General features: G+C 57.9%; 1 protein-coding gene across 2 annotated transcripts in view; it reads left to right on the top strand.

The window, feature by feature from the left end:
* LOC310886965 (receptor-type tyrosine-protein phosphatase V-like) overlaps positions 1 to 27,085 on the top strand; it is a 40,678-nt gene extending 13,593 nt beyond the window's left edge. For both annotated transcript variants that reach the window (XM_083812276.1, XM_083812277.1), the window contains exons 7-40: positions 140 to 412; positions 1,039 to 1,299; positions 1,768 to 2,040; positions 2,602 to 2,871; positions 3,533 to 3,802; positions 4,246 to 4,518; positions 4,811 to 5,083; positions 5,515 to 5,784; positions 6,126 to 6,398; positions 7,198 to 7,470; positions 7,825 to 8,097; positions 8,788 to 9,057; positions 9,604 to 9,882; positions 10,109 to 10,243; positions 10,350 to 10,560; positions 13,221 to 13,288; positions 13,480 to 13,603; positions 13,903 to 13,950; positions 14,408 to 14,501; positions 15,383 to 15,473; positions 15,762 to 15,838; positions 16,650 to 16,784; positions 17,308 to 17,430; positions 17,850 to 18,010; positions 18,639 to 18,774; positions 19,332 to 19,411; positions 20,022 to 20,109; positions 20,591 to 20,681; positions 21,339 to 21,415; positions 21,740 to 21,874; positions 22,398 to 22,520; positions 23,026 to 23,183; positions 24,081 to 24,216; positions 26,582 to 27,085. In XM_083812276.1, the coding sequence (XP_083668402.1) occupies positions 140 to 412; positions 1,039 to 1,299; positions 1,768 to 2,040; positions 2,602 to 2,871; positions 3,533 to 3,802; positions 4,246 to 4,518; positions 4,811 to 5,083; positions 5,515 to 5,784; positions 6,126 to 6,398; positions 7,198 to 7,470; positions 7,825 to 8,097; positions 8,788 to 9,057; positions 9,604 to 9,882; positions 10,109 to 10,243; positions 10,350 to 10,560; positions 13,221 to 13,288; positions 13,480 to 13,603; positions 13,903 to 13,950; positions 14,408 to 14,501; positions 15,383 to 15,473; positions 15,762 to 15,838; positions 16,650 to 16,784; positions 17,308 to 17,430; positions 17,850 to 18,010; positions 18,639 to 18,774; positions 19,332 to 19,411; positions 20,022 to 20,109; positions 20,591 to 20,681; positions 21,339 to 21,415; positions 21,740 to 21,874; positions 22,398 to 22,520; positions 23,026 to 23,183; positions 24,081 to 24,216; positions 26,582 to 26,641 (5,882 nt within the window). In that variant the 3' untranslated portion in view covers positions 26,642 to 27,085. The remainder of the gene's footprint in view (positions 1 to 139; positions 413 to 1,038; positions 1,300 to 1,767; positions 2,041 to 2,601; positions 2,872 to 3,532; positions 3,803 to 4,245; positions 4,519 to 4,810; positions 5,084 to 5,514; positions 5,785 to 6,125; positions 6,399 to 7,197; positions 7,471 to 7,824; positions 8,098 to 8,787; positions 9,058 to 9,603; positions 9,883 to 10,108; positions 10,244 to 10,349; positions 10,561 to 13,220; positions 13,289 to 13,479; positions 13,604 to 13,902; positions 13,951 to 14,407; positions 14,502 to 15,382; positions 15,474 to 15,761; positions 15,839 to 16,649; positions 16,785 to 17,307; positions 17,431 to 17,849; positions 18,011 to 18,638; positions 18,775 to 19,331; positions 19,412 to 20,021; positions 20,110 to 20,590; positions 20,682 to 21,338; positions 21,416 to 21,739; positions 21,875 to 22,397; positions 22,521 to 23,025; positions 23,184 to 24,080; positions 24,217 to 26,581) is intronic.
* The last annotated feature ends 418 nt before the right edge of the window (positions 27,086 to 27,503 follow it).

Here is a 27,503-nt window from a genome sequence, read left to right as displayed (position 1 = left end):
GGACTGTATGCCCTGTATGCTGGTGTGCCCAACACCTTGGTGCTGACAGTCCTGAGTTACAGCCAAGACAGCGAGCCCTGGGCATGGGGTTCAGAGCACGCCATAACCTTGACCAACACCACATTCCCCTCCCTTCCAGACCCCCTGAGCCCCACCAACGTGACCCTGAGCAATGCGGAGGAGCAGAGCTCCTTGCAGGCCCACTGGAGCACCCCAGCGGGAGAAAGGGACTTCTACCTGGTGACGCTGCGGGAGGCAGAGGACAGCACTCCAGCCAGGAACATCTCCGTCGGGGGAGACAGCAGTCACGTCACTTTCCACGGGCTGAGCCCTGGGAAGCAATACTCTGTCCAGGTGACAGCGGTGGCTGGCCCCTACCGGGCTTCTGCCCACAGCGCAGCAGCCTGGACACGTAAGCAGAAAGCCAAAGTGCGTTTTTTCTGGGTTATTTTTGGTGCCCTGCAGAGGGGCTGAGCTCTCGCATGCGGGAGGCTGGTGGGCCAGCAGTGGGGATTGAAGTGGGGGCAGAAATGGGGCTGTGAGTAAGGTGGCAGCTGGCCTCAGGAGCCCCAAAATCTGCTGCACCGTGGTTCCTCCTGAGGAGTGAGTCGAAAATCTATGGCCAGACCTGTGCTGGGTAGTGGCAGGCAGTAACCCAACCTGATCCTTCTCGTAACCCATGGGGCTGGTGTTCAAGAGAGCTTCTGTCCTCTGCTCACAGCAGCTGGTTCTCTGGGGGTAAATCACCACCAGTCCATCCAGGGCAGCATCTCCCCTGTCCCAGTCCCTCCTGCGTGACTCACGGAGCCATGGTCAGCACTCAGACACCTGCCCCAGGACTGCCACCCCAGGGAAAATGACCGGAGCCTTAAACAGTGGTGGTGATGGAGCTCTCACTCAGCCCCTAGAGCTGAGAGCAGTAAAAGGCTCTCTCTGCAGCCCCAGCTGCCTGTATTTGGTGGGGAGACTGCTGCAGCTGGCTGCCTGATGCACTGCCCCATGCAGCGACGTGTGTGACGTTGTCCCTGTCCCTTGCAGAGCCACTGGCACCGTCGGGCGTGAGCCTGTCCAGCCAGGGCAGCCCCTACAGCCTGCTAGCCAGCTGGGAGGAGGCAATGGGAGAGGGCTACCTGCTGGCCCTTGGCCCTGTGGAGCACCCGGGGGAGAACAGCTCACTGCTCAGAGGTGTCACCAACTTCACCTATGAGGGCCTGCGCCCTGGGACCCTCTACACCTTTGAGGTCAGCACTGTGGCTGGCCCCTACACATCTGCACCCCGGCGCATCACCAACTGGACACGTGAGTCTCACCATGGCCGGCCCTGGGATTCCCACTAGGTCCTGTCCTTTTTCCTCTTGTTGTGCCTCAGGGGACATCATAGCATGGGACTTTTGAAAATTCACCCAATAAAAAGTCCCTCCTCAGCCCCGCTTTGGTGGCACTGCTCAGGCTGGATCTGCCCTGAACCACCTCTCTGCTGCCCTGCTCCACACCACCTCGCCCACCCCTGCCCCCAGCACCAGGGCAGCCCTCTCCTACCATGCCACTTTGGATTCTGTGCTGGTCCAGTCTCTGGGCATGTTTCCCCCGCTGACAAACTGGCCTGTGGGTGTCAGCGGGGCTGATGGTGGCCTGCTCAGACCCCACAGGTGGCCAGAGGACCCTGGTGTGGGTGCTCCTAGCAAAGGGAAAAGCATCCTGGGCTGCACCTCTGCCTGGTGACCCCAGTCCAGGAGCAGCTGTGACTTTAGCCCTTACCTGTCCTAGATCCTTTGCCCCCGGAGCAGCTGACCCTCAGCAATCGGGGCCACAGCACCTCTCTGCAAGCCTCCTGGAGAGCAGCTCCTGCTGGCAACACTGGCTACACAGGCACCCTCCGGGAAACCAAATCCCAGGAGCAGGTCGGGAACGTGTCTGTGGGGAACAACTGGACAAACGTCACCTTTGAGGACCTGGTCCCCGGGCGACAGTATACACTGGAGATGGCTGCTCTGGCTGGGCCTTACGGATCCAGCGTGCGATCAGCGACGGAATGGACTTGTGAGTGCACAACGCCCACCCCAGCCCTCCTGCAGGCTGCAACCAGGGCCTGGCCAGAGAGAGCAGAGAGCTTGTGGCATGGAAGCAAGGCAGAACGTGGACCGTGTATAGCAGGGACGCAGGGGCAGGGCTAGACAGACAAAGGACGAGTGGAAGAACAAGCAGAGACATTTTCAGCCAGGTTGGCAGCAAAAGGGTCCTCAGCGCAGGAGAGACCCATCACAGAATGGGAAAACGTTACCAAATGCCACCCAGCAGGCAGGGTGGGGATGCGCTCCCACGTCTGTTGTAGGGCAGATTATTATTTATAAGTTCAGACTATTTGGGGTTTGATTTGCCAGGGCTGGTGACCAAAGCCCACTGGGCACAAGCATCTGAGGGTGCCCAGGATGAGTGCGTGCTGGCAGAGGGCCCTTTTTGTGGTCAGCTGTTGTATTCCCAACTCCTTTCTGATGTTGTCCCCCGAAACAAAAAGGCTGTAACTCATCCTGGGGCAGATCCTGTGCCAGCACATCGCCTGCACCACGACTGCCGCTCACTGCTTGCTGTCTCCTCTCTCAGATCCACTGGCTCCATCCGGCGTGACCCTGACCAACACCCGGCGCCCGCTGGGGCTCTCAGCCTTCTGGGACAAGGCTGCCGGCGACGTGGACCAGTTCCACCTCCAGCTCTACAGCAAGAGCCATCCGATGCAGAGGAACATCTCCGTGGGGCCAAACACCCACAACTTCACCTTCCTGGGGCTGTCCCCTGGAGTTCAGTACTTCCTGAAGGTGACGGTCCTCGCTGGCCCGTACAGGTCCTCATCACACTTTGCCACCGAGTGGACATGTGAGTGAAGAGTGGTCCCGACCTCCTGCAGGGATAGGGCATCCTGGTGCTGCCCGCAGGGCTCGCAGTGACATGGACATGTCCAGGCCACTTCTGGAAGGAGGCTCCAGTGAGATATCTATGATCCATGCTCCTGGGAATGGGAGCATGTGTCATGACCTAGGTGCTGTGTGCTGGCTTCTGGGCCCCCAAAAATGCTTTTTCCCAGCTCAGGCTTTCCCCAGTCATGCCAAACCTTCTACTTGGAGCATGCATTATGTCAAGGCTGGCCTCAGACTGTCAGGAGAGGGATGCAAGAGGGGGCACAGAGACCACTCTGGGCTTGCTGCTGCCTTTCCACGGAACAGGGCATGGTCCTGGGCAACCTGCTTGGGCAGGGGGTTGGACCAGGTGTCCTTCAGAGGTCCCTTCCACCTGAACCATTCTGTGGTGCTGTGTGAGCAGCCCACGGGGGAGCAGAGTGCTCTCTTCTGTGCCTCCCGCTAGCAGCACCCTGGGGACGTGCATGGGCAGGTTGCACAGGGTGCCAGCAAGGGGAGAGCTGGCAGTCAGCTGTCCACACTTCTCCTTTAGCCCTGTGCGGAGGTGTGGGCTGGGTCTTGACCTCTCCATCTGCTTTCTTTCACCAGCTCACAGACTTCCACGCTGTTTTTCCTCCTAGATCCCCTGTCTCTGGCTAACGTGAGCGCACAGCCTGGCCGGAGTCCCCAGGAGCTGCACGTGAGCTGGGTGGAGTCAGGCGGTGGCAGAGACCACTTGGTACAGCTCTCGGTGGCTGAGTCCCTGTCCATCATCAGGAACGTGTCTGTCCCCCGTGGAGTCACCCATCTTGACCTGGAGGGGCTGGTGCCGGGGTCCCGATATCGGGTGGAGATCATTTCGCAGGCTGGGCCTCACCGCACCTCCTCTCAGACTGCCATCGGCTACACGGGTAGGGAGGCAGCCCCTCTGCATGTCCCAGCCCCTCTGCATGTCCCAGCCCTGGCAGCCAGCCTGGCAAGGGGCTGGGGGCCAAAGGGAGCCCCAGGGCTGTCCTGCAGGAGGGTCCTGTGCCCACGTCCCTGCAGCACCACTGGTGCCCGTCTCCTGCTCAGGATGCTGGGAGCCGCGCTCATTCTGGGCCCAGGGGTTCAATGGGGCACACGGGGACCCTGCCCCACACGCTGGGACAGGGACTCTGGGGCCACGGTGGTGACGTGTTATCACCTGGGACAGAGGGAGCAGCTTGGACCTGGGAGCAACCTGCTGCTCTCAGAACTTTTTAGGCAGCATTCTCGGTGCTCGCGGTCCTGCAGCTCCCAGCTTCGTTCTCGAATGAGAGTCAGTCCTGTGCATCCCAGGTTTGTCCCCTGTAACACCGTTTCTCTCCCGCAGTCCCACTACCTCCTCTCTCCCTGTCAGCAAGTCCTGTCAGCACTGCCTGGGCTCTGGCTGTGCACTGGGAGACCCCTCCTGGGCAGAGGGATGGATACCTGCTCAGCGTGCATGAGGAGGGCTCGTCCTCACTAGCAAGGAACCTGGAAGCAGGGAAAGACAGCACCAACATCACCCTGGGACGGCTGGCACCAGGGACTTGCTACCTTGTTGGGATCTGGGCAGTAGCCGGCCCCTACCGCTCCCTCCCCAGGAACACCTCTGGGTGCACAGGTGAGCATCCTCAGCACCCTCAGGTGATGCAGGCAGGGGAGCTGCAAGGAGCCTCAGGTGGGATGGGATCTGTGTTTGGAGGAGGACTGGAGGGCACCGTGGCCTTTTTCTTGATGTTGCTGGCCTGTGGTCATCGCCTGTCTCTTGCAGCCTTCTCGCACCAAGGGGCACAGGGCACTTGCTGGGCTGTTGTGCTGGCTGCCCAGGGAAAGCAAGGCTTCTCTGGGGATTTTGTTGCATGTTCAGGACTGCAACAACTCGTTCCAACTTGTATATTTGTCTTTCCTTGCAGTTCCTGCTGCTCCAACAAACCTGAGCCTTACCAACCCAGGCAGCTCCTCGGAGCTTCATGCGTGGTGGAACAAGCCCCCCGGCAGGAGGGACCACTACCGTGCTGTTCTGTACAGCCTCACCACCCGGAGCAGGGAGCGGGTCCAGACCTTGAGTCAGGACGCCCAGAACGTCACCTGGACTCACCTGGAGGCAGGCAGCAAGTTTGCTGTGCAGGTCTTTGCTGTGAAAGGCTTCTTTGAAGCCTCCTCCACCAACGTCACCCAATGGACATGTGAGTCTGAGCGGCTGGGTTGAGCACAGGGCTCTCCACTGTGCCCCGCAGCCCCCCTCTGAGCCCGGCAGAGTGCCCACCACCACCTTCCCCATCCCAACCCCTCCCTGGTGTGCATGCTTGTCCTTCCTTTCTGCTCACTGTCCTCACACCTCCCCTGCGTGGAGCCAGACCCCCATCCCCACCAGGGAATGGCTCTGGGCATCTCCCCTCCTTGTCCAGCTACAATCCCCAGGGATATTGTGCTTGGAGCCCTGCGCACTGACTGCCCATTTTCCCTCATTCTTCTCTCTGGGAGGATCTCTGGTGGCCACCCTGCCCCCTGCTTGATGCATGAGCACCCACCCGGCCAGGCAGCCAGCTCCCAGCACTGTGGCACACAGCAGGGGGTGACCCTCTCCCTTTTATTTTTTTTTTGTTGTTGTTTCCAGATCCCTTGGCCCCTGCCAACTTCACCCTGAGCAGCCCCTCTGCCTCGGCACTGCGGGCATCCTGGGCAGCCACGGGGCACGGAGCAGAGGGCTACGTGGTGGAGCTCCATGACACAGCCTCCAGCAGTCGTGCTGGGCACACGGTGCTGGCTGGGGATGCCAGGAGTCACACCTTCAGAAACCTGAACCCCGGCACCCGCTACAGCGTGGCGGTGAGAGCCACGGCTGGGCCCTACCACAGCACCACCCCAAACCTCACCCACTGCACACGTGAGTATGATGCTCTCCTTGCAGCCGGGTGTCCTCCACCAGATCTCCTTCCTTCCCAGTTCAAGTCAGAGGCCATACTGGTCCAGCCAGATCCTGCCTTCCTCTCCCATCCACACAATCCCCATGGCCTGGCCACCCACACCCAAGTAGCCATCCACATGCAGCCCTAGGGAGGAGGAAATCCCTTGAGGCAGCTGCCGGAGAGCCAAGAGCAAAGCCACCCTTCGGGACCTTGCAGAGATCCAACTCCTGTAGCACGTGGGGCTTGGCACGGAGATGGAGCATCTCCCTTCCTTCAGCCCAGACATGGCTCCTGCCAATAACCTGTATTTTCTCCCCAGGCCCGCTGCCCCCCGTTTCTGTGCACTTTCTGAGCATGGGGCACCCCGACAGGCTCAGCGCGTCCTGGGGAGCCGCGGCCGGGGGACGAGACGGCTACACGTTGACCCTGTACCACACCAGGCTGGGCACCGTGGCAGCTACGGCCTCAGCTGGGAGAGACACCCACAACTTCACCTTCACGGGCCTGGCCCCAGGATGCCAGTACTCCCTGGAGGCCAGTGCCACGGCTGGACCATACCAGGCAGCAGCACCCAACATCAGTGGCTGGACACGTGAGTGCCCAGAGGAGCGTCCCCTGCAGAGGGGTGGGAGAGGCTGCACTGGGCAGCCCTGGAGAGGTCTGGGAGGTTTACGGGGGATCTGGTGCCTTTGGAGGTGTGTGTACCCACGTGCATGGGCACGCTGCTACCCTCCTAGGCACATGGATTTTGTGCCTATGAACTTTGCAGGCTTGCACAAGTACACGCTGGTGACATGCAGGGTTACCCAGCTGTGCCCACATGGGGAAATCCCCCTGCCCAAGCAGCCCCATCTCCCTGTACACCCAAGCATTTGCACCCTTGTTGAGTCTCCTCCAGCAGGTAGAAAACACATCACCATAAAGGTCTGTGAATCAGAGCGGTAGAAGAGGGTCATCCAGCTCTTTCTCCCAGCAGAACAGGTCTCTGCTCTGGAGATGGACGAGCCCAGCCCCTCTGCCCACCCAGAGGGATTTTAGGGCTGCATGAGGTTTAGACAAGCCCTCTGCCAGTTCTGTGTGCTGGAGGATGTGTGCATACACCTGTGGCAAGGTCTGGCAGCTGGGCACGGGGAGGAGAGTGAGAGTAGGATGTGGATGAAGAAGGGCTGGTGAGTGAGTGACCACAAAGGGTGAGAAGTTAGGTGAGGTGGGAAGGTAAAGGTGAGGTGGGAAGGGGATGGAGAAGAAAAGTCAGGAGTGGGAGCATGCTGGAGTGGCCCTGCATATCCAGACCTTAGGGAGCACCGATCCCGCCCCACAGTGTCCCACCAAGCATCTCTTTCTTTCTGCCTGGCCTCCGGTCCCTAATACCAGGTCTGATGACTCCCCAGGCCCGCTGCCCCCGGCTGCTGTGTGCTTGCTGAGCACGGGGCACCCCGACAGGCTGAGCGCGTCCTGGGAAGCCGCAGCCGGGGAGCGAGACAGCTACACCCTGACCCTGCACCACGCCAGGCTGGGCACCGTGGTAGCTACGGCCTCAGCTGGGAGAGACACCCACAACTTCACCTTCACGGGCCTGGCCCCAGGAAGCAAGTATGTGCTGGAGGTGGTCTCCGTAGCTGGGCCCTACCGGACACCTGCAGGGAATGTCAGCAACTGGACGTGTGAGTAGTGGGGTTTGAGGGTGATTTTGTGCCTTGCTGGGTGCAGGTGTAGCCTGTGTAGGATTGTAGCAAAGGGTACGGGTGTTCAGCTCCCACCTCCAGCTGGCTGGGTGCACCCTCCTCGCCCATCTCGGTGGCTTGCTGCAGCTGGGACAAGGCTGTCTCTGTTCAGCCAGGCACCACTTGAAGCTTGCAGAAGCTGCTTTGAGCTGCCTCCAGGCTGGTGGGTGCAGCCGTCCAGCCGAGACAAAGAGCCCTGTCTTGCATGGTGCATCCCTTCCGATGACACTGCCAGTGACTGAGCAATGTCCTCGGACCCTTCACTGATACATGATGCTCATCCTGTCTCTCTAGATCCCCTGGCACCCCAAAACGTGTACATGACGAACCAAGGGTATCCCAACAGGCTGAGCGTGTCCTGGAGAGCTGAACCCCACGGACAAGACGGTTACAGGCTCCTCCTGTATCACTCGGGATCGGGTATTTTGGCAGCCAACACATCTGTTGGGAAAGGCACCAGCAAATTCACCTTTTCTGGCCTGGCTCCGGGACACAAATACCTGCTGGAAGTGGTGTCCATGGCAGGGCCCTACGCAGCCTCCGCAGAGAACATCAGCGACTGGACGAGTAAGTGGTGGGAGCTGGGGGTTGTGCGTGATGCTCAGCCCTCCCCAGCTGGGCAGGCTCAGCTCCTGCAGAGGGAAGGGGCAGGGATGGGGCCAGGAATGTTTTCTGGAAGCTGGTATGGCTCTATCAGTGGGATCTTGGTCTGGGTGAGCCAGTGGAGGGGAGAGCAGGCAATATGGCTGCCCTTTGGTACCTCACCATCCCCACTGCCTTTCTCCCAGGCACTCAGAAAATTCCTGGCATGGGAAATATGGGGAAGCCAGGCTTTTTTTTTTTTTTTTTTTTTTTTCAGGAATGTGGAAATTGCAGATAAGCACAATAAGCCTTTTCATGTGCTTATCCCCACAGTCCCTGCACTTTGCTTGGGAAATCCAGAGGTCTCTGCTCCCATGCTCAGCCAGCCCCTTGCGGGGTATTGGGAGTCACATGCAGAGCCCTTCAGGCAGGTCTCTGATGCAACTTGCTAATTAGCAAGAGGAAGAAGCCGTCTCCTCATGCTCATCACTCTGCTTGTCCTCCCATTGCCATTTAAAAGCTGTTTCTGGTAGTGGCAGCCAGCAGCTGCAGGAGTGTTATCACTGAGCACATGAAGTTTCCCTGCATATTCCCCATCTTCTGCTTGTACCTCTACAAATGGAAGAGAGGGCCTGGCATCCCAGTAACTTTCCCCCCGTGTGGTTTTCCTTGCAGTCCCCTCGGTTCCCAAAAACCTCTCTGCGGTGGCAGAAGGGAACAACACGATGCTCATCTCCTGGGACAGTGTCCCTGGCCAGCAGGACGACTGCCAGCTGTGGCTGCGGGACCCCAGGAATGGCTCTCTGCCCTCACGGCACACTCTCGCCAAAGGACAAGTCCAGCACCTCTTGCAGGGGCTGGTGCCGGGGAGGAACTACTCCATCTCCTTGAGCTGCGTGGCTGGGCCCTACTGGAGCAGCACCAAGCTCTTGGCAGTGCCAATGGGTGGGTATGGGTCTAGGAGGGCTGAGAAATGCCTGGGGGGGCTTGAGGCTGAATCAGCCCTTGGGGTTCAGCAGCAGGGTGCAAGTTTTCCTGGTGGGAGATACAGGAGAGCAGCAAGGTGACCCCTCCAGAAGCCATCAGCTCCCTAAACCCCACCACTTCCCATGATCCGGTAGCCTGGCTACTGGTAAAGCAAAGTAGACTCTGCAGAGAGCTCCATTGAGCTGCTTCTCTTAAAAGCCATCTCCTGCTCAGGCCCTGACCCACTCACCTTGTCCTGTGGCCCCTGGCACAGAAGTTTCCCGAACAGATATCATATCCTGAGTTGGACCCACAAGGATCATCCAGTCCAACTCCTGGGTCCCCAAAGGACCACCCATAAAATCAGACCATGTGTCTGAGAGCATTATCCAAACACTTTGAGCTCTCCTGTTGACCCCGGGACTGGCAGTACAGGACCGTGATGGTGACACATGGGCTGGGGCTGGGATTTCTCTGGCCCAGTACGTTAAGGGCCTGCCATATCCAGGGCTGTCTCCTTCGCAGAGCCAAACCCAGTGGAGGATGTGCAATGCCTACCGGAGTCCAGGAGCCTTTTTTTGAACTGGACCAGCTCTCCAGGAGACGTGGAGGCTTATGAGGTGGTGACAGAGAGACTCTTTGACAGACCCCCCACCTCCAAGTACATCGTGAGCGTTCCTACGAGCATGGCCAGGCTGGAGGGGCTGGGCCCAGACTCTTCTTACCGAATCACGGTCAGCACAGTGGGCATGAATGCCGTGAGGAGCCGGGCTGTGCCTCTGCTCTGCAACACAACAGTGGAGGGTGAGTGCCCTTCTTTCCCACAGCCTTGCCACAGACCCCGGGAGAGGACAGTGAGTGTTGCTGATTAGACCTGGGGACTTCTTCAGACATCTCTGAGCTTTGCGTGCCCCACACTGGTCAGGGGCAGGGCTCTGGGTGGTGATGCTGGGAGCCATCACGTGCTGAGCAATGGGTCCGTGGGAGCTAGGGCACACTAACAGGCTGTGCTTGCTGGCTCCCCTTCCAGCCCTGCCGCCACCCCTGCGAGCAGACGTCTTCCAGGTAGAGGCCAGCTCCACAGTCATCATTTCATCCGACCTGTTCAGCGAGGAGAATGGCCAAATCGAGTACTATGGTGTCGTCGCTACCACTAATGATTCACGTAAGTGCTCCTGTGCATTCGGAGCTGCAGTGGCTCCCCAGAGGGCAGCGGGTCCCCTGCACACCACGTCCATGCTACCTCTGTCCTCTTGCATGTTCCCCTTCAGTGCTGAGGCCCACCCAGAAAACTATGTCCAGCACGTGGTATGACCACTACTACGGGACGGAGGACTCCTACCTGGCTGTGCTAATCCCCAATCCCTTCCACCCGAGCTCCAGGAGGTCCCCTGAAACCTGGCGAGTGCCAGTGGGAACAGAGGAGTGTGGCCAGTCCAGGGCAACGTGCAACGGGAAGCTGAAAGCCAACGAGCAGTACAGGTGAGAGATGCCAGCCTCCCTGCTGAGAGGCTGCAGGACAGAAGGGACCCCACGAGTCCCCTGCAAGGTGCCAGCAGCGCCCTCGCTCTCACCTCACCCTCGCACTCTGCAAACCCCCAAGAGCAGAGCCTGGGGTTTGCTCGGCCAAGCAGCATTTGAGGAATGCAAGGGCTGATGTATCAGAGGATGTTGGTGGAAGTGGGCAAGGAGAGGGAGAGCAGAAACAAAAGTCGAGGCTGACAAGGGCTGTGTAGGTTGTCTTGGGAGCTGGACAGTTGTCCACCTCAAGGCTAAGACTGGAAATGGGTGCTGTTACTTGGATATGACTCAGAGCCACACACACACGGGGAGTGGGGACGTTAGTTCAAATGGTGCCTATGCAGCCGGGGTCCCAAAGGTTAAGGGTTGCAAGTGCACAGCCTTAGGTTCAAATTCCTCACAAGGCATACACACACACAGATCACAAGGTCCATAAATTCACAATCTTATTCGACAGTAAATAAAATACAGCAGCATGAATGTACAAGCATACATAGTTTATTGTAGGGCTCCTTTAAAATATTTGCTGGTAAAACAAGATTTCTTCTATGAACAAAGAATCCTTTCTTTGGTCAGTCCATTGTTAATAGGGGCCATATTTCCAGGCAGTCCTGACAAAGGGTCCTCCAGAATCTAGAAGATTGTCCCTCTCCAATTTAAAGGAACATATAGCAAGGATGGCTGAATAATAATAGAAGTCTCAGAGCTTTGGGAAAAGAGAGACGAATAACTTGAGAGAGTGTGTGCATGACAAGAGAGCCTCACTTTCTCATATGGGTAAAATGCGGAGGCTTAGATCTGCCCTTAAGTTTGGGGTGAGTGGAGTCCAGGTCCCTGGTGCCAGGTTTGGACCTGCTGGCTCTCCTGCCTTTCTTGTTTTCTTCTGCTTCTCTTTCTAATTCTGTTATGTGCAGGCTCCACGCTTACACAAAAAAAAAAAAGGAAAAAAAAAAATCTTAAACTGGAGCCATTTGAGATGTACACGTGTTACCAAACAGGGACTCAAGCGCCCTGTTTGGGCCAGCTCTGGCAAAGAATAAAGGTCGCTGTCAGCACAGGGCTGAGTCAGGTGGGTGGCAGAGGAGAACAAAAGGGATTTTCAAGAGAGCCATTCCCTTGGAAATCCCACCCACAGCAGGATGTCAAGAGCTAACAGCTGTTCTCAGCTCTCCTGAGGCAACGTATTATCATGCCTGGCAGGATAATTGAATGATCCTGCATTCCCATCCCGTGCCCATGCAGGTGTTGAGGTATTGCATCCCAGAGCAGGCATGGGATAGCATCCAATTGACTGAGAAGGTTTGAGATTGATTGCCCATCTATTTTTCCTTCTTGCTATTGTTCCTGCCCACTCACCCTCAGGCATGGCTCAGCAAACCTTGCTGCTTAACCCCTGCAGCCTCGGGTCTGGCTTTCTGCTCCAGCCAGCACTGCTGTGCGTCTGAGGGCTGCCAGGGCACTGGCTCAGACCAAGATCTGCCAGACTCCGTCTCCTAGCTGCCAGCAGCCTCGAGGGTAGTTTAACAACAGCACAAACACAGCAGGAGACCCCTCTGCCCCCCCAAACACTGTCCCAGCCTGTGTGTATATCCACCTTCACGCTGCCCAGTTGCCATTTTCCCTCCAGCATCCACTTTCGGTAAGGGAGCAGCTCTGTTACGGTGTCATTACACCACCTACTGTCACTGAGTAACATGTACTTATCACCACTTTCATTTTGGCTTCCCTAAATAACGTATATCCTCCCTATTGTTTTACCAGTTAATCATTAGCAGTGTGGTGAAAAGCAGGTAGCCCTGACAGCCCGTTTCTGCTCTGTAATCCAACCCTTCTTTCCTATCTTTCAGTGAGTTATTTATCCACAAACCCCTATCTCATACCACAGCATCTGCAGGCCCAGTTTCCAGAGATCTTTGCTCCCAGAAGCCAGGTCTGGGATGCTGCCAGAGGGAGCTCACGCTGGACTCTGCAAACCCTAGGCTGCTAAAATCCAAAGCTATGTTTGGAAGCCCTACCTTGCATTTAGGGTACCAGAGGACCTGCTCTTCCAGGTTACGCACTAGGAGGAGAAGGAATTCAGCTCTGCAGGGTGCTGTGAGGCTTGGTGTGTGCACTGCTCGGAGGAGGAGGATGTAGGGCAGATCTCCACGGGGAGCAGGAGGCCCCAGCCAGCTCCGTGCTTTGTATGGTCTGGGTCGGGGCTCAGCCCCACCAGCTGAGGTGCCCCTGTTTCAAAGTCACCAGGCTCATCTCTCCCAGGAATTAATGGGTTGGCGTGAGCTGAGACGGTGACTCAGCCCACCTCCATCCTCCCCACCTGCTGCTGACTTTCCCTCTTTCTACCCAGTAAGCAAGCACAGCTCGCTGCCTGTCTGCAGGTAGTGCCTCGGAGGAGAGCTGTTCCCCATTTGCACTTTCTGACATTTTCTGACATTCTCCCAAGTGTAACAGACTTGTCCGCGAGGCAGAGAAGGGAGGAAAGACCACTTCAATACATCCCCTAAATCCCATTAAATCCCATCCCGGAAAACCAGCCTCTTCCAACACAGAGGCAGCTGGCCCTTACCCTTGGCTCTGCCTGCTGCTGGCTGCCCCTGATGCATGACTCCGCTTTGCCCTAGGTTCAGCATCGCTGCCTTCACCAAGTACGACCCAGTGGCCCCTGCAGTGTCGTTCACCACATTTTCAGGTAAGATGGGTACATTATCTCACAGCTGCTCTGTCCTCTTCCCTACCTGGCTATGCAGGTTGGAGAGAATTAACAACCAGCTAATGGCAAGCAAGAGGGAGCTCATGGGCTGTAGTAAATGTAATAAACAGAGTAAATGTAGTCATTCACTGGCTCCTACTTCTGTCAATTTTTCCTCTTTTTGATTCCAGCTGCTCAAGGTGTGGATGCAACTCCGCTCCCAATGCCAGTAATAGCTGGAATCGTCGTGGGATTTCTCTTGACACTCACAGTCATTTTTGCTCTGGTCTACTGGAGGCAGCTCAGGGCAAGGAGGTGAGGATGAGCCATCTCTTACCCAGCGGGCACAGGCTGGGAATCTCAGCAAAACCCAGCCTTAAATGCCAAGCCAGGAGGAAGAGCAGTGAGAGGGTGTAAAAGGAGCTTTGGGGAAACCAGGACACACAGCAGCTGGAGCTGTGCCTGAGAGATAGAAAGCAAAAGCAGCAGGCAGAGGGGAGCTGATGTGAGCCTCCTGCTCACAGGTGCTCCGAGAGCCAGCAGCACACAGTACGCGTGCAGCATCAGTCCCTGCACTGCAGGGAAGAGTAACAACTCCCATGTTTTGCTTCCAGAGCACAGAAGAACAGCCTGCCCCAGGAAATGGTGACCTACAGCTTGAGGTGAGTGCTGCTGGCTGGACTCTTCCCTCTCTGCTTGCAAGGCAGGTGCCAGAGCCCTTCACCTACCTCCTTTCTCATGCTTTGACTCAGGAAAAAACAAGCTATGTGTCCTCTGTGTCCTCTCCTTCCCACTACTTTTTAAAGCCTATGGTTTCCCATGTCCATCATTTATTGCCCACCTCCATTCCAAGCCAATGCAAGTGGAAACGTATTGTCACCTCCTCTGCATGGCTTCTGCAGTAGGAGAATATCCTCACCAACCTGAAATCCCTCCTAGTGTCTTAGCAATGCTCTTGCACTGGCTTCTCTGGGCAGTGCTGTGGGCTATAAACCACCCCTGTGTGTGCATCCAGGTACCGCAGGTCTCGAGGCTGGGCTGTCTCTCTGGCTGCGTGGCTGGCCTGCCAGACCTCCCAAAAGCTAAGGCAAGTTTTCCTCTGGACTTCATTTCATGCAGAAATGTCCACCGGCCAATTCCCATACAGAACTTCAAGCAGTACTATGAGATGAAGACAGCAAGTGGTAACCACGCTTTTTTCCAGGAGTTTGAGGTGAGCTGAGACTCCTGCTAGAGACAGGACTTAATTTCCCCCCTAGATAGCTCTTTCAAATCCAGCCTGGCTCAAAAGAAGGTGTCGTGTCCCAGCTGTTGGGTGCAGATGCAGGGACTGTAAGCCACCTCCCAGGCCGCTCAGCTGGGCAGTCCTGGAAGCCAGAGGCTGGATGGACCAAGCGATCAGGCAATTCCCTTGCTCAAAACATGGTCTGTTCAAGTTGTGGTAGAAATACGTGTTGTCTGTGACATGAGGTGAACGAGCACGGCCCATAGCTGCTGGTGTGCAAAGCTAAGGGCCCCCGACCTGGGCTGGAGGCAAGGAAGTGGAGCAGTATTGCAACGAGATCCACCTGGGCGGTTTGGGAAAAGAGCCTGCAGCCAGAAGGATTTTGAGGGGCACTGTCAGAGCCACAGGATCAGGCTGTGAAATTCATTTCAGGCTAGCTTCCCTAATGCCAATGTCTGCGGGCTCTGAGTTGCTCTGCAGGCAGCACCTTTGAAAATCCCATCAGCGATTTCAAGGCCTCTTCAGATCACCCTTCCCTGTTCTTCTGAGCAAGGGCTCGGGCAGAAACAGCAGACGATGTTTCATTTCCTCAGCACGAGATTCTCTGAGCTTCTCAGCAGATGTCTGACTTCTGGGTGGGCTTTTAACCCCATGCCTGTTCCTGGGCTTGTTTTCTAAACGCAGTGCTGTTGGAAAAGGCACTGGGAAAAGCCACCAATGGCTTGAAACACACAGGCTATCCTGGGTAAATCGTAAAGCAGTTCCCTCATGAAACACCAGGCAGAGCCGTTGGCCAGGGCAGGCACCTGGGCTGGCCAGGAGCAACCTGGAGGCCACTGGTTGTGCTTAGCTTCTCCCTCGTCCCACAGGAGCTGAAGGAAGTTGGGAAGGAGCAGCCAAAGGTGGAAGCCGAGCTGACAGCCAACGTCTCCAAGAACAGATACCCGCACGTGCTGCCCTGTAAGTGCTGCCTCCTGCCCCCAGCTCACAGGGGTGAGCTCTGCTCAGGGATGGGTCCCAGATGGACACCATGGGGAGACTGTGCATGTCCCAGGGCGTTGATGAGCGCCCTGATACCTGCTCCCTGGGGAGGAGGGAGACCGGCAGAGCACAGAGCCTTGCTGCTGGCTGCATACATGGGGCTGGAGGAGCTACGGGGACTTCTCGTGATGTGTAACCCGGATGAAATTGCAGCCGCGTCTTGGGGAAGGGCTGCCTGGGGTCCCACATGTGTGTGGTCTCTTTCAGATGATCATTCTCGGGTCAAGTTGAGCCAGCTGGGGGAGGATCCGCACTCGGACTACATCAATGCCAACTTCATACCTGTGAGTGCCCGCTTGCCTTCCCCACATAGAGACACGGCCTCAGGGCACCATCAGAGAACCCAGCCCGGACTGAGGCTGTGAGGGCCAGTGGACAAGAGCCACTGGAACCACAGTTGGCAGACTGGCAAGGTGCTGGGGTCGGGCAGAGATTCGTGGTTGCCCTCTAGCAGAGGTTGATGGCAATCATTTGATGGCAAAGCGCTGTGAACGCAGAGGAGTGAGTGTGGGGAGACTGGCAAGGCTTTCTTCTTTCTTCTCGAGCGCTGTCCTCTTTCCATCCTCTCCCAGCTTACTGCCCCGTCTGTCTGTCTGCTCTTTCTCCTTCTGGTCTGTGCAGCTGCATTTGAACAACCCCGGAGCTGTGCCAGCATCCCCCATCCGGGAGCTTTCCCCAGGTAACAGGCAGGGCACACAGCATGCTGTGTGAATCCGCGGGGCATGCGTGTGCCAACGGGACAAAGGCAAAGAAGTCTGGGACCTCGCATGCTCACCCTACCACTGGCTGAAGAGCTCACAGAAGGCCCAGATTTGTCTGTCCCTGGTTAGGCTGAACGAGGAACTGCTTGGAGGGAAGCGGGGGGTCACGTCCCTATTCCAAAGAAGTAGAGCACGTGCTGGGCAGCACGTTTCCTGTGCAGTCAGCTTCTTCCGAAGCTTCTGCTGAAGTCAGCTGCCCAGGAAGCTGTGCTCACACGGGCTGAGGGCATCTCTCCATCTACAACAAAGGCAGATTAAGGACTGACTCGGTCCCAGGGCAGGATCCACCGGCCTTGGGAAATTTGCTGACTCCTCCTCTCCGGCTCTTGTTCAGGGCTACACATCCCAGCAGGAGTTCATTGCCACCCAGGGGCCCCTGAAAAAAACAATAGATGACTTCTGGAGGCTGGTGTGGGAGCAGAACGTCTGCAACATCATCATGCTGACGGTGTGCATGGAGAACGGGCGGGTAGGTGTGTGCCTCCGCATTCGGCTGAGCCCGCATCCATCTGCAGGAGCCGAGCCCAGGGCTGGGTCTGGGGGCTCTGAGGGTCCCTGCACACGTGGGGCTCTGGGGTGAGCACAGGCCTGCAGCTTCTCCAAAAGGCAGCTTGGGTGGAAGAGGAGGATGTATGCAGCTCTGCATTAGCTTGGTGGAGGAATGGGCAGAAGTAGAGCTTAGCTGGGACCCAGCCCACCTCACCCAGGTAGTTCAGCAGCATCTGAAATTATTGCTTCAGGATGAGATGCCTCATACAGACCTGCTCCATTCCCCGTGGGTGATGAGACCTGCACAGGTCATTTCTTCAGCAGGAGCCAACGGGAGGTGGGGGAGAGCAGTGCAAAGCTCCCGGTGTGAAAAGGACCCCCCTGCTGGCTCCGACAGATCTGCCCCAGCTCCCCACACATCTCCAGATGCTCCCAGGGAGATGCGAGGTCACCCCCGCGGGCAGGCTAGGCCTCGCTGTGACCCTGTCCTACCTGTGCCCTAGGTCCTCTGTGATCATTACTGGCCATCCGAATCTGCCCCGATCTCCTACGGGCAGGTGCGGGTCCACCTGCTGGCGCAGAGCAGCTCTGACGAGTGGACCATGCGCGAGTTCAAGCTGTGGCACGTGAGTAAGGACCTGGGGCCCCGTCGAGGGCTGTGGGTCTGCATGGGATGCAGCAGGATTTCTCCTCAGTGGTAGTGGCAGAATTTCCTTTCTGTGCCAGTAGCGGGGTTCAAAGAAGACCCAGCCCCCTGGGGAGCAATCTGCCACCTCAGGCGTGGTGACACGGACGTATCCAACACGCATCGCGCCTCCTGCCCACCCTTGCTCCCTCCTTCCTACTGCCCTGATGTCTCTGCTATGGGACTTGGCCTGCAGCTTCAAGGACGTGTTTCAGGGCAGGCAAAGGCAGCTCTGCCACCTCCACATGCCTCGCCACGTCAGGGAGCTCTGGAGACAGGACAGGGCAGCAGAAGCCACCTGGGATGCTCCTGGGGCTTCGGGGTGCATGCTGATGATCAATGTCATCGACCCTTTTTCAGGAGGGCCTCCGGGCAGAGCGGCACGTGTCCCACCTGCACTACACAGCCTGGCCCGACCACGGGATCCCGGAGTCCACGACGTCCATTATGGCCTTCAGGGAGCTGGTCCGGGAGCGCATCCAGAGCGCCAAGGACGCGGGGCCGACCCTCGTGCACTGCAGGCAAGGCGCAGCACTGCGGGGATAGCAGGGGGGGATGACTTGTGGGAGAGGGTGTGGGAGGCCAGGGACCTCCTGGTGCACGAGGTGGGAGGGAAGGCAGCATCCAGGGCATGCACAGGCTGCAGAGAGTCTCCTTGCTTGGGCATTGGGGATGGCAGGGCTGCAGGCAGCCTGTCATCCAGTCTGGTTTGGAGAGGGACCCTTTATCAGGGAGTGTAACAGTAGGACAAGGCGTAACTGTTTTAAATTAAAAGATTTAGGTAGATTTAGATTAGACGTTAGAAAGAAATTCTTTACTACGAGGGCGGTGAGGCCCTGGCAGAGGCTGCCCAGAGGAGCTGTGGGTGCCTCATCCCCATGGCAGTGCCCAAGGCCAGGCTGGATGGGATTTGGGCAGCCTGGGCTGGGGGCAGGTGTAATTAGATGAGCTTTAATGTCCCTTCCAACCCAATCACTCCATGATTCTGTGATTCCCAGGGGATGCTCAGCACTCCCAGGGCAGTCTCAATGGCTCCCCAGGCCCTCAGTCATGCTGGTGCCCCCCAGGGCAAGACATGCCTAGCATTGGGGGGAAGCTCATCAGCCGCAGGATCAGGCAATGCTTAAGCCTTGCTGTCTGTGCTCCCAGTGCTGGGGTGGGCCGCAGTGGTACCTTCATCGCCTTGGACCGGCTGCTGCAGCAGATGAAGCAGGAGAAGTTGGTGGACACCTTTGGCATAGTTTACACCTTGCGGATGAACCGCTACCAGATGATTCAGACGCTGGTAAAAGCTCTGCTCCCTCTTCCCCCAAACCCATTGCTTTGTGGCATAAAAGCCACCAGGGCTGGCAGACAGATGTGCTGGTGGGCTGGTCCCAGCACCCCAACTGGTCTCCAGCCTGTGGCTGTGTCATGGTGCTGCTCAAAGCAGTGATATCTCCCAGGGCCAGCTCAGCTGGAGTGAAAATTGCCCTTCCATGGGGCTCTCCAGCAGCTTCTTGGCTTGCCAGACCCACAGCAGCAGCACACAGTCTGTGTCAACACCCAAGGGCATGTAGCAACAGGATCAGGCCCTTTGCAGACATTTCTTGACCCACGCCAGGCCATTGACCTGTGCTGCCCCGCACCCCAGCTACTATTTCAAGACCTCAGGGCTGGGATAAGGTGTCAGTACCAACCTTCAAGACAGGGGAGGGGTACAGGGGCTCTGAGATTGAACTAACCGAGAGGTTTGGGGGCATGAACACAGGACATACCCTTCCCACTGGGTACCACATCCCCCTTCATGTTGTCTGCACGGTGCAGGATTGCTCTACATTGCTGTCTGCTTTTGCCTTCCAGTCCCAGTATATTTTCCTGCACAGCTGTATCCTGGACAAGATCTTGGAGGAACCACTCCTGGGTTTATCAGGGACAGAGACGTAAGGGCCTGCTGCATTTCGCCTGCTGCTTTCCCCCTGCCCCCCCCACCCCAACCCACAGCCCCTCCAGGCAGCAAGCTGGGATCCTGAGCTCAGTCTGGGCCTTGATCCCAGGACAGAAGGACAGGGAAGTCCCACCAGCCGTCACACCCGGTGTTTTGAGGGGGGTCAGCCTGGGGCTGGTTGCTCCCTGCAGCACAGGGAGCCCAGCCTAGACACAGGGCACACGGCGAGGGCTTGGGGGACCGCATCCTCCTTCCCTTCAGTGTCAGTCTCAGGGGCTGTGCCAAAGAGCCGCAGAGCTCCCGGGGGTGGGAGCAGGTCAGGGCTTTGCCCCCCCTACCCTGTTTCTGAGCCTACTTCTGGAGGTGACCTATTTATCTGTATGGCCAATTTCTCTCCTACCTCATTCAAAAGAGGATGCCCTTGCCTATGCTGTGTCCTGGCAATGGGCTCTGGGCTGTGCTACAGCTGAGACCCGTCAGAAAGGGGCTGGAGAGCCACAAGAGGGGTGGAGGTCTGCCCACAGCCCTGCCCAGCTCCTGCGGACACAGCCTGGGTAATTCTGCGCTTGTTCAGCTTCCCCCTTACCACCAGTTTCTCTCCTCAGGTCCTGCCCCATCCCACTGAAAAGCTTTGCACAGCACTACGCCCAGAATGCAGCCAAGGCCAACACGGGCTTCCTGAGGGAGTATGAGGTGAGCGCTGTCCTGGGCAAGGTGCGGGGAGCCCTGCCACAGCCACACACACTGTGGGGGCCTGGGGAGCATAAGCAGCTGCTCAGACTGGGGGACACCCTAGAAGTGCCTCCTCAGTGGGTCCCGTACCCCAGTTTCCCTATGCCTGGCTCTCCTGGCAGCGTTCCCCTCTCCATGGCACTGCATCCTCAGCCCCCTCACATGTCCTGCACCGAGCAGGATCCATCCATGACCCCTCCTTCCCAGACCCCATGCAAGGTAGGGACCTACGGGAACACCGCTCTCCTATAGAGAGATGCACACAGTGTGGAGCAGACCTGGCAGCCCACCCCACTGAGCCTCGGCTGGGTGGTCCCGTGGCTTACCTGCCTCCGCATGGGCAGCTGTAAGCACCCTGCTGCTGAGGCTGGGTGTCCTCAGGAGTCCCCAGATCTTCCTGAACCTCCTCTGCTCACTGCTTCCACCACTCTCTTTCACTCAGACCCTCCTAGAGGTTGTCAAGGAGGAAGCCAGCTCTGCAACACCACCTTCAGGCAACCAGCAGACGCGGCCCTCTGCCAGCATCCTGCCATGTAAGTGCTCTGACACCTCGCACCCTCTTGCCATGCCTCACAGTGCAAGAAAGCCCTTTGACACGCCGGAGTGGGTCCACCAGAAGGCTACCAAGGGGCTGGAGCATGTGTTGTATGGGACTGAGGTTGGGGGGAGGTTGTTGAGCCTCGAGGAGAGAAAGCAAAGGGGAGATCACATTGCTGCCTTCAACTGCCTGCTGGGAGGGCACGGAGAAGATGCAGTCCTCCCGGGTGCACCATGGAAGGACAAGAGGCAACAGGGATAATTTGGAAGACACAGGATATTCCAGCTCAGTACAAGGGGAAAAAAATCCCATGAAGACGGCCGAAAACTGGAACAGGGGCCCAGAGTGTCTGCAGCATCTCCATCCTTAGAGATATGCAGATCTCCACTGGACAAGACACCGAGCAAGCTGCATGCACTGCATGCACCTCCTTGGAGAAGGGCATTGGGATAGAAAAGGATCAGCATCTCCAGGAGAAGCTCTGAGGCTGTGTTTTGAGGACCAGCACCCGCAAGCTGGACAAGAGCACCGCAGAGGGGGGATCTTTTGCAGAGAGGTGGTGAATGGGGGGGCTGGAGTTGTGCGGCTGCTTGCAGGAGCTGTGCGAGCGTGAGGCCGCCCTGGCTCCCTCCATCGCCCACATCTCTTGCAGATGATCGCTCCAGGGTGAAGTTCTCCCTGCTGGAACAGGGCCCTTTCTCGGGCCTCCTGCAGGCGTGGCGCATCCCGGTGAGTTGTGTCCCCCCCGCAGCAGGCGGTGCTCCCCTCTCCGCAGCCAGCCCCTGCTCCCCACCGCCGTTGTGACCCTGTGCGCGGAGCTCTTGTGGACCAGAGGGGTCTGTGGGGATGAAGGATGAGTCTTTCCTCCCTCCTGGGGCTCTGCCCAGTTTGGGCTGTCCCCTTTTCCCTCCCTCGGGGCTTCTTCCTCTCCCCTTTCCTCCTGACATGCTGAACTTCCCTTCTTTTCCTGGCCTCTCCCTCAGTTGCCCAGGCTGCCCCGGTTCTTGTACCACCTTCTCCAGCTGGAGAGTGATGTTCTCATTCCCCACCCAGGGCTGCAGCTCCGGCAGAGACTATCTGGCTGTGCAGGGGCCTGACAAGCTGACCATGGAGGACTTCTGGACCCTGGTGTGGGAACAGGACGTTCACACCATCCTAACGCTTCTGCCGTGGCAGGAGAAGGGGGAGGTAAGACACTGTGCCCACCTGCTCCTTGGCAGAACAGGGATCTGTTTAACAGAGCTGGAAGCCAGAGGAGATCCAAAATTTGGGCTGTCTTTTCTGAAAGGGTGCTTCTTTCATCCTGAATCCTAGTGCAGAGCCAGCTTGGCTGATGCTGAACCTTTCCTCTTTCAAAATGCTCCCACAGGCTGTCACAGGAGGGAGGCTCTTTGCTGCCCACCATCAGATCCTTGGTCTCTTAAAACTGCATCCCCAGGGCACCCACGGACAGCAGCTCCTGCCTCTGTCCAGCCGAGCTGGAGAGCATTTGCTGAGCTGAGTTTCACTGCCAAACACCGCTGTGCTAACGGGGAACCTGGCTGCAGTCCGCTGGTTTTTTCCAAAACTCCTCTGGGTTTTAGCTGGGGGATGAACTGGCATGGAGGGGTTTTTGGGGAGGTCTCGGTCCAGCTCCATCACAGCCCCTTGAGATGGTGACTGGTCTGCAGTACGGCCACCAACAACACGAAGCCAAACTTCTTGCACACAGGTCCCAGCTGACGCATGCTGGCCCCTGGAAGGAGACTCTCTCTGCACAAAGATGCTGACCATCCAGTGTGGCACCGAGAAGCCTGTCTCGGGATGGAGGTGTACCCAGCTCAAAGTGAAACACGTATGTGTCCGTGGGGCTTCCCCACTGCCTGGGACATTTCTCACTGCTAGCCAACGGGTCTGGAGGGGCAGGGGTTGAGAAGTCTGCGGGGACTTGGCTGAGCTGTCAGAGCAGGGTGCCAGCAGCCCGTGAATGCGGGAGGGAGTCTTGATTGCAGCCTGCAGAAGGACATCTGCCAGGCAGACATAGGAGATGCACGGGAGAGGCCTTGGAGGCTTCCCCACCCCTTACCAAAAGGTCTTTCCGACCCTCTTGCAAACTCCCACAGCTCTCAGTTTCCCTCACAAGGTGCAGGTCAAGGTGCCAGGGGAAGGAGAGCAATTCCCCTGGGCACTGTACCCACGGTGCAGGCGATGGGCAGTGCCCCAACAGGGACTCCTAGGACAGCGTTACAGAAGCTCAGGAAAGCGTCTGACAGCCTAAGGACTGAACCTCTGGGGCTCCTCTGCATCCAAACTCACCCATCCCTCCCCAACGGCCGTGTCAGCTCTTTGTGTCTCCCCAGGAGAAGAAAGGAAAGGAGAGGCAGGTGCAACAGTTCCTGTACACGCTCTGGAGCAGCACGAAGCAGCCAGATGTCCAGGACCTGGCGGAGCTCCTCGCTGCAGTCAGACGGTGTGCGCCCAGCCGCAAGAGAGCCGGTCCTCTCCTTCTGCACTGCAGGTACATGGAATTGTAGAACCAGGGAATGGTTGCGTTGGAAGGGACCTTACAGATCAGTCCAACCCCCTGCCATGGGCAGGGACCCCTCTCACCAGCACAGGCTCCCCCAAGCCCCATCCAGCCTGGCCTTGGGCACTGCCAGGGACAGGGCACCCACAGCTCCTCTGGGCAGCCTGGGACAGGGCCTCACCGCCCTCATAAGACAGAATTTCTTCCTAATTCCTTTTTGACTTTCTTCCTAATGCCTAATCTAAATCTACCCTCTTTTAGTTTAAAGCCATTACCCCTTGTCCTATTGCTACGCTCTCTGATAGAGTCTCTCCCCATCGTTCTTTCATCCCATTCTCTCTCCATCCATGAGCAGCTCCTAGGAGCAGGTACCCACAGCACCTTGGCACAGCCACCAGCAAGCCTCTGCCCCCCACCAACAGCCTCAACGTTCTGGGGCATTTTGAGAGTGTAGGTCCATAGGAGCCAGGGAAGCTCGCATGAAGCCAGGGACACAGGAAAAGGAAGGCAAACAGGGGTGGGCCAGGGACAAGCGTGGATGGAGCAGGCACTCCTGGGCTGAGGTGCCCAGACCACCACTGGGCTGGCTGCTGGGACCTTGGGAGCAGCCCTGACCTCCTCCGCTTGTGGCCAGGGACAGCAGCAGACGACACGTTAGCAGGGCTGGCCCAGGTGAGGGATGCACAGCTCGGCAGGGCAGGGTGGGCTGTGCCTCCAGGCTCCTTCGGTGGCACTGTTGGGACCGCTGGTTAGTGCAGAGCTCCCTGCCACCCACACCAGTGCTCACAGACCCCCCTGCCCCACCAGAGCCAGCTGCTGTGCATTTTCTTATTGGGCCTCTGACCTCTTGGCCTGGTGCCTGCAGTGACCCTCCCTTGTCCCTTGCAGCGGTGGCGTGAGCCAAATGGGGACGCTGATCTCCCTGGATTGCCTCTTGCACCAGATTAAAACGGAGAGGGTCGTGGATGTCTATGGGGTGACCCTCCAGCTGACGAGAAGCTGCTGCCTCATGACCCCCACGCTGGTAGGTGGGAAGAAGGGAGGGCAGCGGGCTGGGCAGAAGGCGACATTGGTGCCAAGGTGCCCCCAGGGTCCCACACCCCTGCCTGGGCTACGTGGGGTTTTACTCCCTGTTTTGCCCACCCTGTGGCTCTGCCAGCCACCGAGGGCTAAGGGTGCTGCCTCTTCCCAGGGGAGGGCTTGCAATTTCCTCAGTTTTGGAGTTAGCATAGGTTAAATTGTATGTGAGCTCCTGATAAATGCAAGCTGCTCTTCCCGTCCCGCCCTGAAAAACACAAAGCACTGGTTTGACCCTACGTGACGAACCTGCCCTCGGTCCCCGCACATGGCTGTCAGCACAGACACCTGCAATCTGCTTTTTTCTGCCACATTCCCACTTTCCTGCCTGGAGGAGCTTGGTGGGACACCCTGCTGCATTTCCAGCTGCCCTGCAGCCACGAAAGCCACAGGGCTGGGACAGTGTCTGATGGTTTTGCAGCTGTGCCGTGCCGTGCTGTGCTGTGCCATACCGTGCTTTGCCATGCCATGCCGTGCCATGCCAGCCCAGCCTCCCAGCCCCACGCGTGCCGTTCCTGATGGGTGCTGGTGGCACAGATGCCCTCTGGTAGCGCTTCCTTTTGCTGCAGCCGCTGCGTGTGCTGCTGCAGCATCGCTGGGAACCCTCCCCACGGGAGGTGGCAGAACTGGGGCAGATCTCTCCAGGGCTTCCCAGCTGCAGAGCCGCCTGTGACCAGCTAATCGCATTCTTAATTAATGTGAACCATGCGCATGGTGGGAGCCGGAGGAGGGCAAGGCCTCCGTTGCCCCAGCCTCAGAGCTCCTTTGTATTTCAGCCGTGCTCTTGCCAAGCGGAGACACAATGTGCCCATAAACGCACAGCAAGCGCCCATCAAACGCCACTGCCCCATGGCGTGGGGGCAGCAGAGGCAGCAGCTTCCCCACCTCGCTGCGGGCAGTGCTTGTTCCGATCCTAGCACACCCTGTTCTGGCCAGCAGAGGCTAGGCAGGGCTCTGGCCTCCAGCCCCGTGCCAGCCTCGTCCGTCACCACAGGGTCTGCCAGGACGCTGCCTTTCTCTCCAGCAGGGGTACACCGCTGTCACACCGGGGCATCGGCTGATGTGGTAGGGTTTAGAAGCCAAACGAGGGGGAAAATGAACCTTTGAGTGATTGCCCCATGGGTGCTGGAGCACCCTCAGCCCCAGCATGGTGCAAGACTCTTGGGGATGTGCCCCTGCCTTTCGCCAGGCGGCGAGTGTGCCTGGTCTGAAGTCAGCGCGGGGTTGTCACTCCGGATTTCACAATCGGGCCGGGCTCATTGAAAACATGCTCTGGTGACCTGGAATCACAGCCATTGTGTGATCTGTGGCTTTCCTGGTCGTGCAGTGGGACTAAACCCACCGCCAGCGGGGAGGGAGGCTCCTCGTGACTTGTAGCTCAGCCAGTGCATTAGCGAGCTGCTCGGGGGCCCCTCTGTCAGGTCCCTAATCCCCCTTTCTGGCTACCATGTGATTGCAGCCCACATTTGCTGGCTGGCCCTGCCCTTCAGCGTGAGCACTGAGCACAACCTGACTTACCTTTCCCGGAGCCCTGCCAGGGGTCGGTCCCCAACCAGCCCTGCAATGCCCAGCACCTTCGCCCCAGGGCGCTTTGGAGCTTGGTATTTTGTTGGAGCAGTCTGGTGTTTGTACAGAGCATTTACCAAATCTGTAATGGAATAGAGCTCTCTGGGCCTGCGTTACATGCTGACGGATCATTTTGCTGATCTTAAAAACAGAACAATAATGTAACTAGACTAAAATGACCCAGACTGGGCGCTTGCAGAGATCTACCCTGGTCAGCCCTTCAGTCCATTTTGTTGGGACAACCACCGAGGGATGCTCCTGCCCATAGGTCTTCCCTCCTCGTCGCAGGTCACTGCCAGAGCTTGTGCACACCAAGGAGGCAGAGCTCTCCCCATGTGCTGCCCTGCAGCAGCACCGAAGTTGCCCTGCAGCCGTGGTTTGGGTGCAAACCCTGCGGCACATCCAAAAGCCACAGACGTGCAGATTGAGGAGGTCAGGCGCCGTCGTTCCTCTCACACCTCAGTGCAATTTACCTTCAGGTTTTATGAGTGGGGATGGTGAAGCAGAAGGAAACAAATATGGTGTAACTGCAGCTCCAGGCCCGATTCTTCCTTTCTGGGTAGCTCTGGTGACACAGGACAAACGCGGACCGCTTGGGACAGTGAATCCTGCTCTGCCATCAGACACTGCTGGCTAATCTCCACCACAAAATAATTGTAGGGCCTTTAGAGGCAAATTGCAGAGCTAGTTCTGCAAACAGGAGGCCTCCGTCAGAGACCTGATTCCAAAACCCTTCTCTTTCTCAGGACCAGTACATGTTCCTGTACACCTGCATGCGGGACATCATCGCTCAGAAGCAGCCCTGACACCACTTGGCACAGCCCGGCACCGTCCTGTCCTCCACCCCTGCAGGGTCCTGACTGGAGCCAGGAGCTGGGGTGAGAGCACAGCGGGGGTCCTGCAGCGAGAGGGGACCCACCCTGGTGCCACCACCACCGCCGCGTCCCGCATGGTGTCCGCAGAGACATGGGGTCTCCTGAGCAGACTCGGGCAGCGTTGTCCTGCCCTGCTGCAACCCCTCGGTGCAGACACGGCCAGGGGCTGGGTGGGATGCTCCCTGGTTTGGCCGCTTTGCTGGGATTCCTGGTGCCTGGAAGGTTTGTTAACCCAACTGCACTGGGCACAGCAGGGGCTGCCCATGGGCACGGGGCGTGCTGAGGTCTCCAACACTGCTGTGGGCGGTGGGAGCAGGCTCGTGGCGGCTGATGGATCAGCGTTAGGTACAAACAATAAAAAGCCCTAGGAAGGAGCGTGCTTGTAAGGGTGGGTTTGCTTTCCTGGGGTCCTGGTGAGGCCCAGACTTTCTCCTCCTGCAGCACAGCACCCATTCCCAAAAGGGCACCAGTGTCCCTGGCAAGGCGGGCCACAGTCAATGAACCAGGTGCCCTTGGCCAGTCCAGGCATTGCTGCCCATGGCTCACAGCAGCTTCTGCTTGCTCTTCTCTGCTCCTGGTACTGAGGCAACGCCTCTTAACAAGAAGACCCAGTTTCTGATGAAAGCTGGGCTTGAGGTTATGAACCTGCTGGCTCCCAGGAGCTGAGGATGAGCTCAAAGCTGCTGGCAAGCAGCTGGCAGCCCTGTGGCTCTCTGCACAGCTTTGGCTGCCGCTCCAGAAACTGACAAGCTGCTCCTGCGTGGGATCTGCCACATCCACCGGATGCCACGCG

Source organism: Anser anser (assembly GCF_964211835.1).
Source record: "Anser anser genome assembly, chromosome: 27".
Classification (NCBI taxonomy): Eukaryota; Metazoa; Chordata; class Aves; order Anseriformes; family Anatidae; genus Anser; species Anser anser.
This window is presented reverse-complemented; position numbering and strand designations above follow the sequence as displayed.